Source organism: Lynx rufus, unplaced genomic scaffold (assembly GCF_022079265.1).
Source record: "Lynx rufus isolate CCGP_SWC_20201006 ecotype Redwood Valley unplaced genomic scaffold, mLynRuf1.p SCAF_27, whole genome shotgun sequence".
In the NCBI taxonomy this organism is placed as follows: Eukaryota; Metazoa; Chordata; class Mammalia; order Carnivora; family Felidae; genus Lynx; species Lynx rufus.
Window position 1 is genome coordinate 15,270,985 of NW_025814842.1, and position 18,057 is coordinate 15,289,041.

At 43.7% G+C, this 18,057-nt stretch overlaps 1 protein-coding gene across 1 annotated transcript in view; it reads right to left on the minus strand.

The window, feature by feature from the left end:
* LOC124519297 (S-adenosyl-L-methionine-dependent tRNA 4-demethylwyosine synthase TYW1) overlaps window positions 1–17,387 on the minus strand; it is a 213,882-nt gene extending 196,495 nt beyond the window's left edge. Inside the window, exons 1-6 of the mRNA XM_047089449.1 lie at window positions 17,242–17,387; window positions 15,980–16,110; window positions 15,216–15,368; window positions 9,705–9,806; window positions 7,487–7,681; window positions 5,146–5,367 (exon numbers count right to left, since the gene is read on the minus strand). Of these exons, the coding sequence (XP_046945405.1) occupies window positions 5,146–5,367; window positions 7,487–7,681; window positions 9,705–9,806; window positions 15,216–15,368; window positions 15,980–16,110; window positions 17,242–17,245 (807 nt within the window). The 5' untranslated portion in view covers window positions 17,246–17,387. The remainder of the gene's footprint in view (window positions 1–5,145; window positions 5,368–7,486; window positions 7,682–9,704; window positions 9,807–15,215; window positions 15,369–15,979; window positions 16,111–17,241) is intronic.
* Window positions 17,388–18,057: the final 670 nt, after the last annotated feature.

Sequence of the window (18,057 nt, forward strand, 5' to 3'; positions counted from 1 at the left end):
GTATCAAACCCTATGAAGAGGCCAAGCAAAATGAAGGCAGAGAAATACCCACGGGGCTTGACAACATGATGTCCTCGGACCTAGAAAGGAGCAGCCACCGTGGGGCAGAGCGCCAAAGCGGAGTGGGCGAGCGTGAACTGGGACTTCTGCTCCCAGCTGCAGGGTGTGAAAGACACTGAACACCCTTCCTGTGGAAAATAACCAACACTGAGTAACAGAATATTTTAGTAGCACAATTTCAAGCGTATCACTGAGTCGACAAACATACGAGGAATTAAAAGTGGACAAGCATCAACTGAAAAGGGAATCCTAGGAGGTAAGCGAGTGATGGAGTGGAGGGTATCTGCTGAACTCCGGAGAACCTATTCTGACAGCTGGACAGGACCAGGGAAGAGGAAAGTCGAGGAAACAATACTAGGAGGAGAGTCTAACACAGAAGACCAAAGTCAAAGCTGGGACCCCACAAGGCTACATCTCTCATGTACATGTAAACTAGAAATAAACATTCCATGTAAGAGGAGAAAGCAGAAAACATAGGCAGAGAGTTTTGGGGCAGGAGGAGGGGGGAGGCAAGAGCTAAGAATAGATACAGGGATTTTATTCAAAAATTCTAAAGTTTCTGGGAGGGGTAAAGAAGAATTTTGGGGCGCCTGGGTGGCTCAGTTGGTTAAGCATCCGACTTCAGCTCAGGTCACGATCTCACGGTCCGTGAGTTTGAGCCCCGCGTTGGGCTCTGGGCTGATGGCTCAGAGCCTGGAGCCTGCTTCCGATTCTGTCTCCCTCTCTCTCTGCCCCTCCCCCGTTCATGCTCTGTCTCTCTCTGTCTCAAAAATAAATAAACGCTAAAAAAAAAAATTTTTTTTTTTAAAAAAAGGAGAATTTTATAATAAAAACACAGAACCAAATTAAACCAAAATTCCCAAAAGCAATACTCTAACTAGAAGACAACAGATCACTGTGTTCAATTTGGGGGCAGGGCGGGGGGGAATGACTCCCAGCTAGAACTCTATACTCAGTGAAGCATCAATCAACTATGAAGGCAAAATAAAGACATGTAGATATAAACATTCTGAAAATCTACTTCCGAAACAACCTTTCTCAGAGAACTATTAGAGAACGTGCTCCAAAAACAAGAGCTAACTAAGAAATTAGAAGATAAAGGAGATACCAGAATCAGGAAATCCAACCCAGTAAACCAGTGACAGGAAGGCTGTGCATCACAGCAGACAGAAGACACAGGACTCCACCCACACCAAGGTTGGGACTGCAGCCACACCAAAGTGGAGGAATAAGGACTCGTGAGAAGCCTCCAAGAAATCAACAAAAACTACAGAACACTAAGAAATAATTTTCATTCCAATAGAACTTTAGAATGAATCAGTGATAATTATAGAGAAATCAAAACTGATGTAGCCATTACCTAAGGGAAATTAATGTGTAAGAGTGAAAATGTGGGGCACCTGGGTGGGTCAGTAGTAGGTTAAGCCTCTGACGACGGCTCAGGTCATGATCTCATGGCTCATGAGTTCGAGCCCCACGTCAGACTCTGTGCTGACAGCTCAGAGCTTGGAGCCTGCTTTGGATTCTGTGTCTCCCTCTCTCTCTGCCCCTCCCCTGCTCACACTCTGACTCCCTCTGACTCTCTCTGACTCTCTCTCTCTCTCAGAAAAAAATGTTAAAAAGTTTTTTTTAAAGAATGAAAATATAATAACATAATATACAGCAGAAATGTGAGCACATATATAGTCACAATAATGAAGCAACAGTCTAGCCAGAAAATGTGCTACAACTGCACAAGAAAATGAGAGGAAAAGTGACACTGCGTGTGTGTGTGTGTGTGTGTGTCCATGAGAGGGAGAGAGATTGTGAAATGTTTTAAAAATCAAGAAATAGCAAGAAGAGCCTATTATTTAGGAATGTAGAGGTAAAATGTCTGATGAAACAGCAAGAATTAAAAGTGACAACCCTGGGAAAATAAGAATTAGACAGAATAAGGGAAGAAAGGATAGTTTTTAATTAAAAGCCTAGAAGTACTATTTGAAGTCTTAAATGTACAAGTGTTACTTTTGATTAAAAAAATTTTTTTACTTAAATCTGTTTACATGTTAAAAACCGAGAGTGACATCAGCAAAATAGCAGAATAGACAACTCCAAGGGCCTGTTCTCCCACAGAAACACCTAAAAACTAAGCAAAAACCAATAGACTCAACTCTAATTCCCAGAGTTCTGACAAAGGCTTACAAGACCCAAGTAAACACTGAATCAGGAAAAAGGAAACCCAAAAATGACATTCAAGAAAATCTGTCACAACACTAGCTGAATACAAAGTAAAGAAACCATGTACAATAGGCAGTCTTTAAAAAGATAGTTTTTAAAGTCAATAAACAAACAATTATAACCCATAGCAAACTACAAAAATAAACCCTGAGGGGGGAAAGAATCTGGTTTCCAGGGTTAATACCTTATAATATTCAAAACTCGCAATTTTCAACACAATATTATGAAGCATGCAAAGAAATAAAAAAGTCTGGCCTACCTGCAGAAGAAATCAACCAAAACCATCCCTGACACTGGACTTCACTAAATAAAAGATTTTAAGCCGATGGTCTTAAATATGCTCCAAGAGCTGAAGGAAACTAGGAGAACGATGTCGAAATACAGAATATCGACACAAAGACAGAAATCATAAAAAGGAAACAAAGAAATTCTTGATCTGAAAAACATAAGAACCAAACTAAAATCTCCTTACAGGGTTTCAGTAGCAGACTTGAGCCGACAGAAGAACCAGCAAACACGGACATAGATCAGTTAGAAACTGGCCAGTCTGAAAAATGAACAAGCGTACCAACACATACAAAAGTGGTTGCACAGGACTCTGTCCTAAATACCACTGGATTGTATCCTTTACAATGGTTAATGATATGTTATGTGAATTTTACCTCAATTTGTTTAAACAGTGTAAAAAAATATTAAAAGACCAACTGGTGGGAAGGGAAGCAAACATAAGCAAAAAGAATGGCTATAAAAGAGAACAGGGGCGCCTAGGTGGCTCAGTTGGTTGAGCGTCTGACTTCGGCTCAGGTCATGATCTCGCAGTTGACGAGTTCGAGCCCCACATTGGGCTCTGTGCTGACAGCTCAGAATCTGGAACCTGCTTCAGATTCTGTGCCTCCCTCTCTCTCTGCCCCTCCCCTGCTCATGCTCTGTCTCTCTCTGTCTCAAAAATAAATAAACATTAAAAAAAAAACTTAAAAAAAAAAGAGGGAGAACAGAAAAACAAAACAGCAGCTGAAACACACAAAACAGAAACATTTGTTTTATATTTGCTTTTCCTGTTTGTTTGAACACAGGTGATCCCAGGGCACGTTCATAAACTTACAGGAACAATCTGGCAGAATGGAAGAGACTAACAATACAGGAGAGAGACGCAATAAACAAAGGGACAAAGTCCTTGATTCCAGCGCATGCACAGAACGGCTCTCGCAGGACTCACACCCTCGGTCTCCTGCCACATAAGAGATGGGGAAGATGTGTGGATGGGGTTGGGGGCTACAAGAGATCTCTGATGGCCTCCTACAAGAGCTGGAGGAAGGGGCAGAGAGAAGTCTTTTTTTTAGGTTTATTTATTTCTTTTTGAGAGAGAGAGAGAGCACGCACTCTCAAGCACACCAGTAGGGAAGGGGCAGAGAGAGACAGGGAGAGAGAATTGGGGTTTTTTTAAGTTTATTTATTCACTTTGAGAGAGAGAGAGAGAGAGAGAGAGAGAGAATGAATGAACAGGAGAGGAGCAGAGAGAGGAACAGAGAATCCCAAGCAAGCTCCATACTGCCAGCCTGGAGCCCACTGTGGGGCTGGAACTCACGAATTGTGAGATGATGACATGAGCCGTAATCAAGAGTCAGACGCTTAACCCACTGAGCCACCCAGGCACCCCCTGAGAGAGAGAATCTTAAGCAGGCTCCACACTGTCAGCACAGAGCTAGGTGTGGGGCTCGAACCCACAAACCGTGAGATCATGACCTGAGCCGAAATCAAGAGTGAGACGCTCACCCAACTGAGCCACCCAGGCGCCCCCAGGCATGGAGAGTATTAATCAGTCATCTTGGAGAGTGAGAAAGGGAACTCACACAAGAACGCTGGAGACTGCTGGGCAGGTTTGAGTGCATACATAGGCCTGTGGTCGTGAATCCAGGGTCAAAGAGCAAGCAGCAGGCAAAGGGGAAGGCAGGTGGGAGGTTTCAACCTGGCTTGGGGTTTGGCCATTTGGGTGAGAAAAGGGAGTGGAAGGCAAGGCAACTGAAGACGTTTATAAGAGAATGAGCATAAAACCTAACCTGGATAAGGGCAGAAGTGAAGAAAGCAGTTTTCACTCCCCAATGAAAAAGGCATGGGATCAAAAGAATTGTAAATAAAGTAGGACACCTGAGGCAGGTCAGAGTTCAGGTCACAGGAACATGAAATTTCAGAGATGACCCTGGAAGAGGCCTAGGTGAGTGAAGAACATGCCTGCTGGGGGTACGAAGGCCAGGCAACTGGCAGGTCGGGCGGCTGGATCAATCACCTCCATGGATGGCTTTGCCCCAAAGGGTAATGACAGGAACAAGGGTGGAGAGAAAGTGAGTCAGAATGTAAAGTGGTTCCTGAATGACACAAGCGACCCAGTGCCAAAGAACAGAGAGACAGCCGTGAAACAGCCTAGTGACATGAGCTTCCAAGGAACCAGGTACCTGAAACAGGAGCCAAGAGACTTGTTTAGAATGTGAGGGACAGAGGACAGGAATCTAGGATGGGACAGCCTTCCAGTCTGAGTGACTAAAGGAATCGTTCAGTAAGACAGCTCAGCAGGAGGACGTGGTTAGGGGACACGAGGACAGGAGCTCAGCTAACTTCAGGCCTCTGGCCGTGTAACTATTAACTATTAACTACCTGCTGGCCACGTAACTATTAAATAGGAGAGGTGGGAAGGCACACAGCACAAACTGGCTTCACTCTTAAGGCCGCTCTCTCTCTAAAACGCCACCGCCTGAGTCTCAGAGCTTCCCTCTAACTAGAAGCCAGAGAAGGCGCTTCTCCGGGCAGAGGTGAGGTTCAGCACCTCCAAACACCAGGGCAAAGCAGCGAGACAGGGACACAGAGGCTCCGTACCGCAGATGATTCACACTGGCCTTTCTTGCAGTTGCCGCCACAGGGTTTTCTCTCTCCTTTCCGAAGTGCCTGGAGCCGGGAGATGAACTTGGTCTTCCAAACTCTGAAGTCGGCTTCAATGCTGCCATGTTTGCTTTTAACCACGTCACAGTCACCCTCCCCTCTAGCCATCACACGGTGAGCTCCAAGCATCCAGAGCCACTTATCGACATTCTTGCCAACCTGCAAGAAGACAGATAATCCTCGGCATCACAGGCTTGTAGACTGCTCTGCAAAAGGTCCGTGATCCTCGGGGACCCCTGTCACTGGCTGCTGCTGGGAAAAGGGAGCTTAGCCGAAGGGCAGCAGGCCCTCCACCCCAGCCGCAACCTGAAACGCTACACTGGTTACATTCGGACAAGATTCTGCAAGAGACTTTATTTTATTGTTATTTTTTCAATGTCTTGGGGCACCCGGGTGGCTCCGTCGGCTAAGCGTCTGACTTCGGCTCAGGTCATGATCTCATAGTGTGTGGGTTCGAGCCCCACGTGGGGCTCTGTGCTCACAGCTCAGAGCCTGGAGCCTGCTTCAGATTCTGTCTCCCTCTCTCTCTCTGCCCCTCCCCTGCTCAGGTTCTGCTTCTCTCTCTCTCAAAAATAAACATTACAAAAAATTTAGAGTGCAAGTGGGGGAGGGACAAAAAGCGGGGGTACAGAGGATCCAAAGCGGGCTCCACACTGACAGCAGTGAGCCCGATGCGGAGCTCGAACTCATGAACTGCCAAGATTACCCTAAGCTGAAGTCAGACGCTCGACTGACTGAGCCACCCAGGCACCTTGCAAAAGACTTTTTTTTAAACAAAGGGACAGACAAACCCTTTTATTAAGGTTAAGATTACTACCTAAAAAAAGACTCTGAAAACTCCTATTCTAAGTCATGGTCAGAATAAAATAACTCATTAGCAAAATGAGATTCAGAATGTAGCAAAGCCCACTTTAATAAGAAAGTGCAGCCCGTCTGGCACGACTCATGGCTTTATAAATTCAGAACTTGAACGTATTGCAGTAAGAAGCAGTTAGGCTGAGGTACAGGGATTGCCAAGATGCATGGTTAAGAGCTCACAAACTTAAGGGGCGCCTGGGTTGGTTAACCATCCTACTTTTGATTTCAGCGCCACTCGGGATCTCACAGCTGTGTGGAGCTCCGCACTGACAGCAAGGAGCCTGCCTGGGATTCTCTCCCTCTCTCTCTCTGCCCCTCCTCTGCTCGTACTCGTGGCTCTCTCCCTCTCTCTCACAAACTAAATCATTAAAAAAAAAAAAAAAAGAGAGAGAGAGTTCAAAACTTAACAGGCTTTGTGAGTGGCAAGGCATTAAACACTTACATATCTGAATTTTACCTTTTTTTTTTCTAATTCCTTTGAAAATATAGCCAGAAATACACATCTTGATATAACAACTGAATGAAAACAAGCTCAAAAGAAGATCTCTACCTTCACCTCTACTCACATTCTACCAAAGACAGGTGAGCCTGGCTGGGCCCAATTTTGGGAAGAGGTACATATACAAAAAGTTCCAGTAACTGTTTAGAATCTCAAGGAATGGAGAGGCTCTATATTTTTATTACTTAAAGTATAGAGAATAGAACGCAAAAGAAAAGGAGCCCAAGTTAATTGCATTTAGAAAAAAGATCTAGGAAAACAAAACAATGTCTTACTACATAAAAGGCAGCAAATGCTTTTCTTCTATTTCCCTTTAAAAACTAATGACTGGGGCGCCTGGGTAGCTCAGTTGGTTAAGCGTCCGACTTCAGCCTCGGTCATGATCTCACCGTTCCCGAGCTGCAGCCCAAATCCATTTCAGATACTGTGTCTCCCCCCTCTCTCTCTGCCCCTCCCTCACTCGTGCTGTCTCTATCTCTCAAAAATAAATAAGCGTTAAAAAAAATTAATCATTAAAAGACAATGAGCTCAACGGTATTCAGAGTTAGCCTGAGCCATAAAGGTTGTTCAACTATAGAACAGGCAGCTGAGACAGTCCAAAGAACCACTGATCTTCCATCCACAAGGTCTTGCCTGGGGACGGCAGACTAGACTCAATGACCGTGAATCCAGGCCACTAAGACACTAGACAACAGGAGGTATAAGCATTTTATTCAATAAAATTTACTGACCGCCTACTACGCACCAACCTTGGATACATATGTGTAACAATTCCCCATTATAATAGAGTAACACAACAAGTTTATTATTAAGTACCAAAGTTTGTGGATTATTTCACACACAAATGTGTGTATGAATTTTTTTTTTTTATTAAAAGAGAATTTATCCCTACAATTCAACATACACCTACTTTGTACCTACCTTGTTGAAGTGGTTCGCATAGGCAGAATTTCCCAGGCCAAATACAGCATATCTCATACCCTTCAGGTAAGTTTTGCCAAATCGGAAATCACTGGATGCCTCCTCTAACCATTTGCAGAACCACTCTGCACTTTCAGTGGGTCGACCATCAGTATACGTAGCAACCACGAAGGCACAAACGTTTTTACTAGTAACCTAACCAAGAAAGTAATTATTTCAGAAGAATATTCACAATATAACTTACCAGTGAAGAAAATCCCTTTTTAAAATGCTGACATCCACATTAATACGAATCTCTAAGGGCACAGGGTGCTTTCAAAATGTTACTCACTTTCAAAAGTGGAAGAAAACAGAGCAAGAACACTTTGCACGGGGAGAAAAACCCAGTCCTTTGCCCCTGCCAATACACCCCTGGTGCCCTTAATGGAATATATAATATTCCATTCCAGTCCTCAGACTATCAGCTCCTATCATCTCCAACTGCCCTACTGGAAACAAAATCCAAATCAGTCGGGAAGAAAAACAGAAAGATCTCATTAAAACTATCTGAAAAATTAATGTAATAAACTTTTTAAATGTAAGGTAACTTAACACGTGGCACTATCATCTACACGGGGAAACAAAATACGCCTTCAGTCCTGCTAGCCATGGTATTCCAATCTGCTTGAATGAACCTCAAAAATTCCGAGTCATGGGGCGCCTGGGGGGCTCAGTCAGTTAAGTGGCCAACTCTTGATATCAGCCTAGGTCAAGATCTCACGGTCATGAGATCAAATGCGGAGTGTGCTTGGGATCCTCTCTCCCTTTTCTCTGCCCCTCCTTCATTCACATCCTTTCTCTCTAAATAAATAAATAAACAAACCTTTAAAAAAATGTTGTTGTTGTTTTTTTAATTTTTTTTTTCAACGTTTATTTCTTTTTTTTGGGACAGAGAGAGACAGAGCATGAACGGGGGAGGGGCAGAGAGAGAGGGAGACACAGAATCGGAAACAGGCTCCAGGCTCTGAGCCATCAGCCCAGAGCCCGACGCGGGGCTCGAACTCACGGACCGCGAGATCGTGACCTGGCTGAAGTCGGACGCTTAACCGACTGCGCCACCCAGGCGCCCCTAAAAAAATGTTGTTTTTAAATTCCAAGTCATGAGATAAGTTATAAGCAATCCTTTATTAATAATTAAATCCCAATAAAATATTTTGATGGTAAAAAAAAATAGTTAAATCTCAAAGTTTGCTAATAATTTTTCACAAGAAATTCTGAGCAGATTCAAGGTCACTCATTTGCACCCCACCATTTTCTTATGGGAGAAAGAAATGGACAGTTACAGCTAGGAGGCTATCGACTAAGAAGGGGCTGGCAAACTATGTCCCATAGGCCCAGTCCAGCTCACTGCCTGTTTTTTTTAAAAACAAAGTGTTAGTAGAACACAGCACACTCATTCATTTACATTGCCTATGGTTGTTTTGTGCCTCAAAGGCAGAACTGTGTGCACAGCGCCCAAATCAGATGATATTTACTATCTGGCCCCTTACAGAAGTAGTTCATTAACCCCTGCTCTACGTGCTTCTCCAACTTTAGCTGCTTCAGAATCACCTGGAGCACCTGTAAAAATACAGTCCCCCATCCAGACTTTGATTCAGCGGGGCCGGCCTGCATTTCCAACAAGTTCCCAGGAGATGCTGAGAATGCTGGTTCGAGGACCATGCCTTGAGAATCAGTGCTGTAAGGCAAACTTCTCTGAGTGTAACTAGACGAGAGCAAGGGGCATTTCTCAGGTGAAGAAATTAAACCCACACAGATAATTAAGTAATGCACAGAGGTCACGCAGGTAGTGAGAGACTTCTGTAAGTCCCAAACCCATCCTTTCTGCTACCCAAGTGGCTCCTGGCCTCTCAGCAATCTCACGCGTGGTTCACGTGCTCTGCACACTGCCATCAATCACAGTCTTCCCTGGATTATGAGGTTGGTTCAGGAGGGAGGAGGGAACTTCAAGCCACCAAGCTTCCCCACGCTTACCCCCACCCCAGGAGAGACCACATGCCAGAGGGACGGGTCCCACACCATATATTCAACACCTCTAACTGACCCTGCAAACTCAGCCAACTGAAATGCCTTAGCATGAAAACGAAATTTGTTCTGAAGATTCTATTTATCCCAGAATGCAGGAGGTCAGTTACATCTGAGAGTTTGGACTGAAGAAAAACTTAACACAATTACCAACCTCTTCTACTAGATGATCATCTGGATCGTATTCTTGGAGATTAATAACTGCCACAGGCAGACCTAGGGAGGTAACTGCTTCAGCAAGACTTGCTGCAAATCCCTAATGGGAAAAAAAAAAAAAAAAAATCACACAAACTCTTCGATGAGCTAAATAAGCAAAGTACAGTCTTAATTTACCTCTGCCAGCAAGGGAATAGGCGTTTATCATGAAAAACTTTTTGCAGTCACTGACATTTATCATCATAAACCCAAACGCTATTCTCACTTCTACCATTTTCCCAAGCATCTTTATGGAGATCAATCATTCAACAGTGCTGTTCTCACTCTGTAAGTACATATACGGGACTAAATCTAAATTGGCTTTTGACATTCCAGCTGCTCTGCCCCACTAGAATAAACATAGAGGAGGTAAGAAATCCTGAAGAGGGAAGAGAATGTGGGATGTAAGAAATCTGACATGTTTCTGGAAGATAAAAAGCAAACAGAAGCAGGTTGACAAGGAGGAGAAAGCCCTAGGGGACAGTCCCTGTTCCTGACAGAACCCCAGAGGGGTTCTGGGCTCAGAGTCAGCCACTACACCAAAGCTGGGGGGGACCCTGGGCAGAGAAGAGCCCATCAGTGACAATCTGTATATGGAACAAGTGCACACAGAGCCTGGGCAACATCCACCCTTTACCCCCCAGACAAAACACCTGCTAGCTCTTCTCCAAACAAAATGAACCCAACGTTTGGGGAAAGCTCAAACCTCTAGCCAGGTGTCGGCACTCTGGAAAATGCCTTCCTATTTTTTGCTAAGTAGTCTAAGCTCCCAGGATTAAAGCCAAGCCTACCAGGCATCTATTAATTTACTGGGCATCTACTATGCCAGTCTCAGTTCTGGGAAATATTACACAACAGTGAACAAGACACACATGGTCCCTGCCTTCAGGGAGCTTGCATTCTAATGGACAGATACAGAGCAAAGAAATGAGAAAACACATAGTTAATCAGAGGATGACCAGTGCTATGGAAGAAAATAAATCGGGGTAAAGGGTAAGAATACAGTATTACAGGTATGACGATAGTTGTCATTATACACAGGGAGTGTCAGAACAGGTGCATAAGATAAAAATATGCATACACATTCAGTCTTTGCCCCTAGTTCCAGGCACAAAGGTCCTAAAACCCTTGGAACTTACTGACTTTGGTATCCTAATGAAGTAACTTATGGGGAGGTAGGCCCCAGGTAGCTACAGGAGGGAGGCTGGTCGTCACAAAACCAACAACATGATTAGAGATTTAGAACTTTCAGTACCATCGTTCCCAGTGAGTTCAATCATCAATGGCCAATGATTTGAAATGTCCATTAATACCTCTAACAGACAGGTTTCAGGGAGTTTCTGGGTTGGTGGACACATTGTTGTTACCCTGAGAACGTGGTGCACAGAGAAGGTCCAGAAGCTCTGAGCCATTCCTCTCCACCATACCTTGCCCTATGCATGTCTGCCATTTGTCTGTGTCTGTCTTGTGTCCTTTACAAGAAACCAGTAAATGTAGCCAGTCAGGCAATTCCTGAGTTCTGTGAATCGTTCCGGGAAATTATCGAACCTAAGGAGGACCGTGGGATCGAACTTATAGCTGTTCCAGTCACAAGCACAGGTGGCCCCCGGGACTAGTGGCCCCTGGCATCTGAAGTGGAGACAAGTCTTGTAGACTGGGCCCTTATACCTGTGGAATCTGACAAAAACTCTGGGTAGCTGGTATCAGAACTGGAGAAGTGGTCTCAAAGACAAAGATTTGAGCCAAACCTGAAGGAAATGAGAGGGCAAGCCATGCGGCTACCCCAAACAGAGGTAACATGGAAGTGAAAAGGCCCAAAGGAGGGGGCAGGCTTGGCAAAGAGGCTGACAACACTGAGGGGGACTGGGGGGGACCAAGGAAATGAGGTAAAAGAGATAATGGAAAACCAGACGTGAGGGCTTCCTGGCCACTGTGAGGGCTTTGGCACTTACTCTAGGTGAATGAGGAGGTCACTGCTGGGAATGTGGTTCCACTTAAGTTTTCAGAGTCCCTCTGGCTGCGGAGCTGAGAGGGCCCTGAAGCCGAGGGAGGGGCCGAGCGGCACTGAATGAAGGAGACGTGACTGCAGTGATCCAGACAAAATCTGAGGGTGCCCCGAACCCCAGTGCTGAGAAGTGACTGGCACCTGGATCCATTGTGGAAGTAGAACAAACAGCATTTGCTGACAAATTGCACGGGGGGAGGGGAGTAGGAAAAAGAGAGAAGCCAAAGGTTTTCTTTGAGCTAGGCAACTGGAAAGATGAAGTTGGTAAAGAGTGTAAGTGAAAAAGGTCTGGACAAAAAACTCGGGAGTTCAGTTTGAGCATCTGAATTCTGAGATGCCTACTAGACATCACATAAAGATCTAAGATAGGTAACTGGACATGGGAGTCTGGAGTTGAGGGGAACAGTTCAGATGAAAACCATAAATTCAGAGGCCCTCAGCGCATACAAACAAAGGCCGGCAGGTCAAATCCAGCCCTCCGTTTGGTTCTACAGGTGCAAGTTACAGGGATACAGTCATGTCACTTAATTTACGTATTGTCTGTGGCTGCATCCACGCCAAGGCAGCAGAGCTGAGCAGCTGCAACAAAAACTGTTTGGCCCACAAAAACTAAAAGCCTAAATACCTACACATACATAGCGTAAAAAATAAAATGACTTGCCCTTTACAGAAAAAGTCTGCCAAATTGTATCTAGAGGCAAGAACACAGTCTAGATAATAAGATCCCTTAGAGAGCACAGTGAGTGCAAATAGAGACAGGGTCTCAAGGACGGAGCCTTGGGACACTCCTACCTTTAGAGGTCAAGCAGAGGAGAAATTAGCAGATGATAAGTAAGGAAGACTAGCCCTGGCCAAGCAGGAGGATGACCTAGAGAAGAATGTCAAGTAAGATGAAAGGTGAGAACTAATTAGCAATATGGAAAGCACCGGGAACACGTCAGGGCATAGAAGCCTGACAAGAGTGGTCCAAGAAAAACAGGAGTAGGGAAATTGGAGATTTAGAGATAGTGGCAGATATTTTCAAGGCGCTTTACTCTTAAAAAAAAAAAAAATCTGAGATGGCAGTTAGAGGGAGATATGGGGCCAATAGGTCACATGGTATGCTCTGACCCACCCTGCACAGAGCGTCCGGTGAAAAATTTATAATTAAAGAACACACATCTGTTCACACAAGAACAGAGAAAACCCACACCAGCTAGCCCATCATTCTGTCTAAAAATGAACAGAAAACCATGGTTCACCAGGAATTTGATGAGAACAAGCAGAAGGAAAGAAAAATGGCAAGGTCAGAAAGTGTCTGACCTTGGCTCAGGTCCTAATCTCACAGTTCTTGAGTTTGTGCCCCACATCACACTCTCTGCTGTCAGCATGGAGCTTTCTTGGGCTCCTCTGTCCCCCTCTCTCTGCCCCTTCCCCACTCACTCATGTGCACGAGCTCTCTCTCAAAAATAAATAAACATGTTTTAAAAACGAACAAAATTGGGGAGAGGGGTAGAAAAAAAAACGAACAAAATGGTGTTTCTGCAACTAAAAACGTAAGAACCAAAATAAAACATTCAAAAAGGTTTGGAATTGAAATCCCACAACCCCAAGTGGAAAGAAAAAGAGTTACAAAAGAGAAAAGATTTAAGACAAAGAAGCTATCCAAAAGCTCTAACATCCAGCCAACACAAATGACAGAAAGAAAAAAAACAGTTTAAAAAAAAATTTTTTTAATAAAATAAAAATGGGAAGCCTAGGTGGCTCAGTCAGTTAAGCGACCAACTTCGGCTCAGGTCATGATCTCATGGTTTGTGAGTTCGAGCCTCGCATCTGGCTCTATGCTGACAGCTCAGAGCCTGGAGCCTGCTTCGGATCCTGTGTCTCCCTCTCTCTCTGCCCCTCTGCTGTTCACACTCTATCTCCGTCTCTCTCACTCTCTCTCTCAAAAATGAACATTAAAAAAAATTTTTTTAATAAAAAAAAAAAGAAAAAAAAACAGAAAATGGAAGGGAAAAAATATGCCCAAAAACATTAGCAGAAATGCTCACAAATCTTCAAAAGAGCCCAAGTGTCCAGCACAACAGCTGAAAAAAGATCCAACCTAGACACCATCTCAAAAAAGTTCCAAACCTCAAGGACAAAGACATGACTCTAAAAGCTTCCGGAAACATAAAAATCAAGTCATCTACAAAGGAATGAGGAGACTAGCTTTTTCATCAACAACACTGACCGGGGTAAGACAATGAAGTGATGCCTTCAAAGCTGTAAGGAAAAACTAATCTACACCCAGCAAATATGAAGCCATTAAATGTGAAAGCAGAATAAAGAAATTCAGATGGCATAGCTTTTAGGAGGGTCATCTAACCCGTATCAACAATGAGATGGCCAACGACATTAAGCTAAGAGGCCAACAACTGATATTTGAGGAAAGTCTGTGTTAACTAATACAAGAAGTCAATAACTTTTATCCAACATTGATCAATCTAGAAACACAGCATAAAGAAACAGCCATCAGAGGAATCAAAAAGAAGAAATAGTTAAAAAGAGATTCACTAGAAAGTACTTTTCAGTATGAACCCTCCACACACCTGGATTTGTTACAGTCTTCAAGTGTCAATCTGATCTTTTAAAAAAATTAAAAACACACATAAAAAGAGGCTTTGAGATCTTTTATGAGTAACACAAAAGGACTTTGTTTTGGCTGCTCAGATGCCTTTTTTACATTTCTTCTGGTTCCCCACCTCTGTTGCTTAAGGCTGAACCCTTAACGTTAAGTGACCAACTATGATGTGGCACAAAGCCGGCACTGGAGTTCTGAAAAGCGAAGAAATATTATTCTACAAAACATCCACAAGAGGGCAGTACGACCCTCTTTAGTACCCCACAAAAATCAGTTGACACTGACTTTTTAACTTCATTTTCACCTTCGCCTTAGAATCTTTTCCTAAAAAGCACTAAATAGCTGTGACCTTCATAACAAAGAGGCCGACAGCAAATACATCCGCAGCACGTATCTACTTTAAGCAGCATTCGATGTCTACTGTTAACACTTTTAACGCTATTAAATCAAAACACATTTTATTAAGTAGATGTGTGACGTCGTGAAAGTCAGGGCCCCATCCCATACTGGACGCTACTGCTGACATGCTCTTTTCACTATCCCCTACTTCCGCACCCGCCATCAGTAATAGGCTTAGAACTCTCCATTCTGCTGAGGCAGAAGCAAGCTTCAGCACAAAACCCCTCAGGACAGTGACCATCAGACTGGAATTGGGCTGGAATTGGGCCCAATTGGGCACAAGGGTTAAAAACCCACGCAATGCCCCGGGAAGGAAAAAGGTATGCTGAGGAAGGGAAAAAAGAAGATTTAAAAGAAAAAAAAAAAAATTAGAAGACCGATTCAGTTCACTGTGAATGGATACCTTTAAGCGATCTTCTAAAAGATCAAGAAACCCAGAGAAAAATATCATATGAAGTTCTCACCTTCGCTGTTCCAGTCTGGGAACCATAGAAAATCTTCACTCCAGACACTAAGATGTCCTTCTTTTGAAGAGAGATATAACCATTTGTCATCAAATCCCGAGTTGCTTTTGGAACAGATTTATCCTTTGAGTTCTTGCCCTTGAAGATAAACAACTACACAAAATCCATCAAGTTTGAGTCTTTTCCCAACTTCAGTAGTGATGACAGCACAGACAATAACCGATTTTACTATTCTCTTAATCTTTCTGGTGTACTCCTCAAATATTAATCCCTTGATATAATTAGGTCCTTTAAAGGCTGGACCTACGATCCTTAAGGCTATAAAGATTCCCAATTCCTCCAGGACAGAACTAATTATACATACATTCATCCATAATGTGCTTTATCGAAATAAGACTAGGAACTTACTTTCCAATCCTTAATTAGTGGTAAGAAAACAGAAGACTACTACTCTTTAAAAGTGCTAAATAGATTTTTCTTATGAAGGCTTAATTTTTCATTATGAACTCTTCCTGTATCTCAAGAGTAAAACATCCACAGCCCATCAAAGAAAACATAAATAACTTATTTCATAATAAATTTGTCTCTAAAAACTGAGAATAAAATTTTTAGGCATAAAAAAAAAAAAACCTGTGTAGAGACCAAACATAAAAGTGACTGAAAAGTTCCTTTTAGCTTTTCTGAAAACCTTAGAAAATCTGCACTCTAAATTCTCTATAAATCTAATGCCTTAATTCTCTCCTATAAAAACCAACTCCACTTACCTGCTTCCTGATGACAATCTGGAAACAAATCCAAAGGCTAATGCCAAAGGCAAAGCCCAAATATATGTAAAACCTGTTTATCCATAATGATATTAAAGGTGAAGAGAAGTCCCATGTATCCAAAGAAGGATCTAAATTTAAAACAATACATACATGTAATTTTACATAAAGTTACATATACAAAGCTGCCCATCCTTATTTTAAGAATAAAAAACAAAATAGGGGCGCCTGGGTAGCTCAGTTAAGCATCTGACTTCAGCTCAGGTCATGACCTCATACTCCATGAGTTCGAGCCCCACATCTGGCTCTAAGCTGTCACAAGCCCAGCAATGGGCTCTGTGCTGAATAGCTCAGAACCTGGAGAGCCTGCTTTGGATTTTGTGTCTCCCCCTCTCTCTGCTCCTCCCCTGCTCATGCTGTCTCTCTCTGTCTCTGTCTCTCTCTCAAAAATAACCATTTAAAAAATAAAATAAAAAATAAAATAAAACCAACCTTCATAGTCAACAACCCGGCTAAGAATTCTAAAAAAAATCAACTCTAATAAAAATAATATACAACTGCATGTGGTCATGTGATAAAATTACCGTAACGATGCTAACTCAGAAAAACACAAAATTGTACCTTCATTTGGGTATAGCACTTGGAAGCAAGAGAAGTGAACAAAGTCAAAACCCTTTACGTGGAATTAACTCTGCTGTGTTTTGAGTACTCCATAAGAAAAGCTTTAAAAAATACTATTCTCTTTGCTCTAGTTTTATTTTAAAGACCCACTGTTACTTGCAATGGATCTCACACCCCGTTTTTTGGAAAGACGTATGAATGGACCTGGCCTCAAATGTTGAACTGGAGGCAATTTCAAAAGGCGAAGCCTAAATTCTGGGGTTTACAGGTGCTGCTCCACCGTGGAAAAAACAAACATGGGCTTTGCCGTTGCTGCTCCACCCTGGAAAAGACCAAAAGCCACCAAACACGTGGGTAAAGAAAGTGGGCAGTTCTCTATGCGTTTTACTTGAGGTCAGAAGCACAGTTCTGAACTCATCCCCTAACCTCATGAGGCAAAAGCCAGGTCAAAAGCAAGGATCAATCCTCCCTTGCTGTCAATGGCTCCTGTCCCGGGCTGACAAGTGCAACAACCTCTGAAGGACGGTCCTCGAGGACGCCACTCCGCCAGGAGAGAGTGAGAAAAACGGTTCCCTCTCTCCTCCCCCTCCACGATTTTGCCTGTCGGGGGGCGGTGGGGGGGGGGGAGGGTGACGGCTTACCCATTCTCCTCAGAGCCCAGGCTCTGCAGCCCGATAGACTAGGACTACAGACCTGAAGAACCTGGCTCGGACACCGGGAGACGACCAGAACTATCTTGAAGCATTACCAGTATACCCGGAGCCCGGAGAGCTGGGGGCAGCCATGCCACTCGCCAGCCCGTCCGGATTGGTTCAGAGGGGGAAGGGGCGGGCCCAGAGAGAAGCCCCGCTTAGAGATCCAAGCTAGGTAGCCCGAGCGCTCCCGGCTCCTCTCGGATTGGCTCAGAGGTGCAAGGGGCGGGTCTAGAGGGAAGCAGGGTCAAAACAGGCGTGGTGGTATAGGAAAGAAACCTGGGAAAGATGGGCACATTAAAAGCGTATCATCAACCAGACGTAATCTGTGTCTCCTTTGGACCTCACTTCAAACACACCGATTGTGAAAAAGCATTATTTCGAGAAATTGGGTTATGGGCTGGCTAGTAGATGATATTAAGGAATAATGGTTAATCTTGTTGCGTTCATCTGTGAGGAATACAGACTGTAAAGCTAAAACCTTATAATTTGCTTTAAACTACTCTGACCAAAAAGAAGAGGGAGAATGGAACATGAATGGCAAAATGTTGATAATCGTTGAAGCAGGGCGATGGGTTCATGGCGGTTCATCACACTGTTTTCTCAAGTTTTTTATTTTACAATTTTTCCGTAAGAGAAGTTTGAGGGCGCGACCCCGAAACCTGCGGAACTCTGAGGGACCGACTCTACGTTTCCAGCCGGTAGCTAAAACATCAGCATCACCAGCCAATCAGAGCTCCTTGGCGGAAGTAAATTACATCAAGG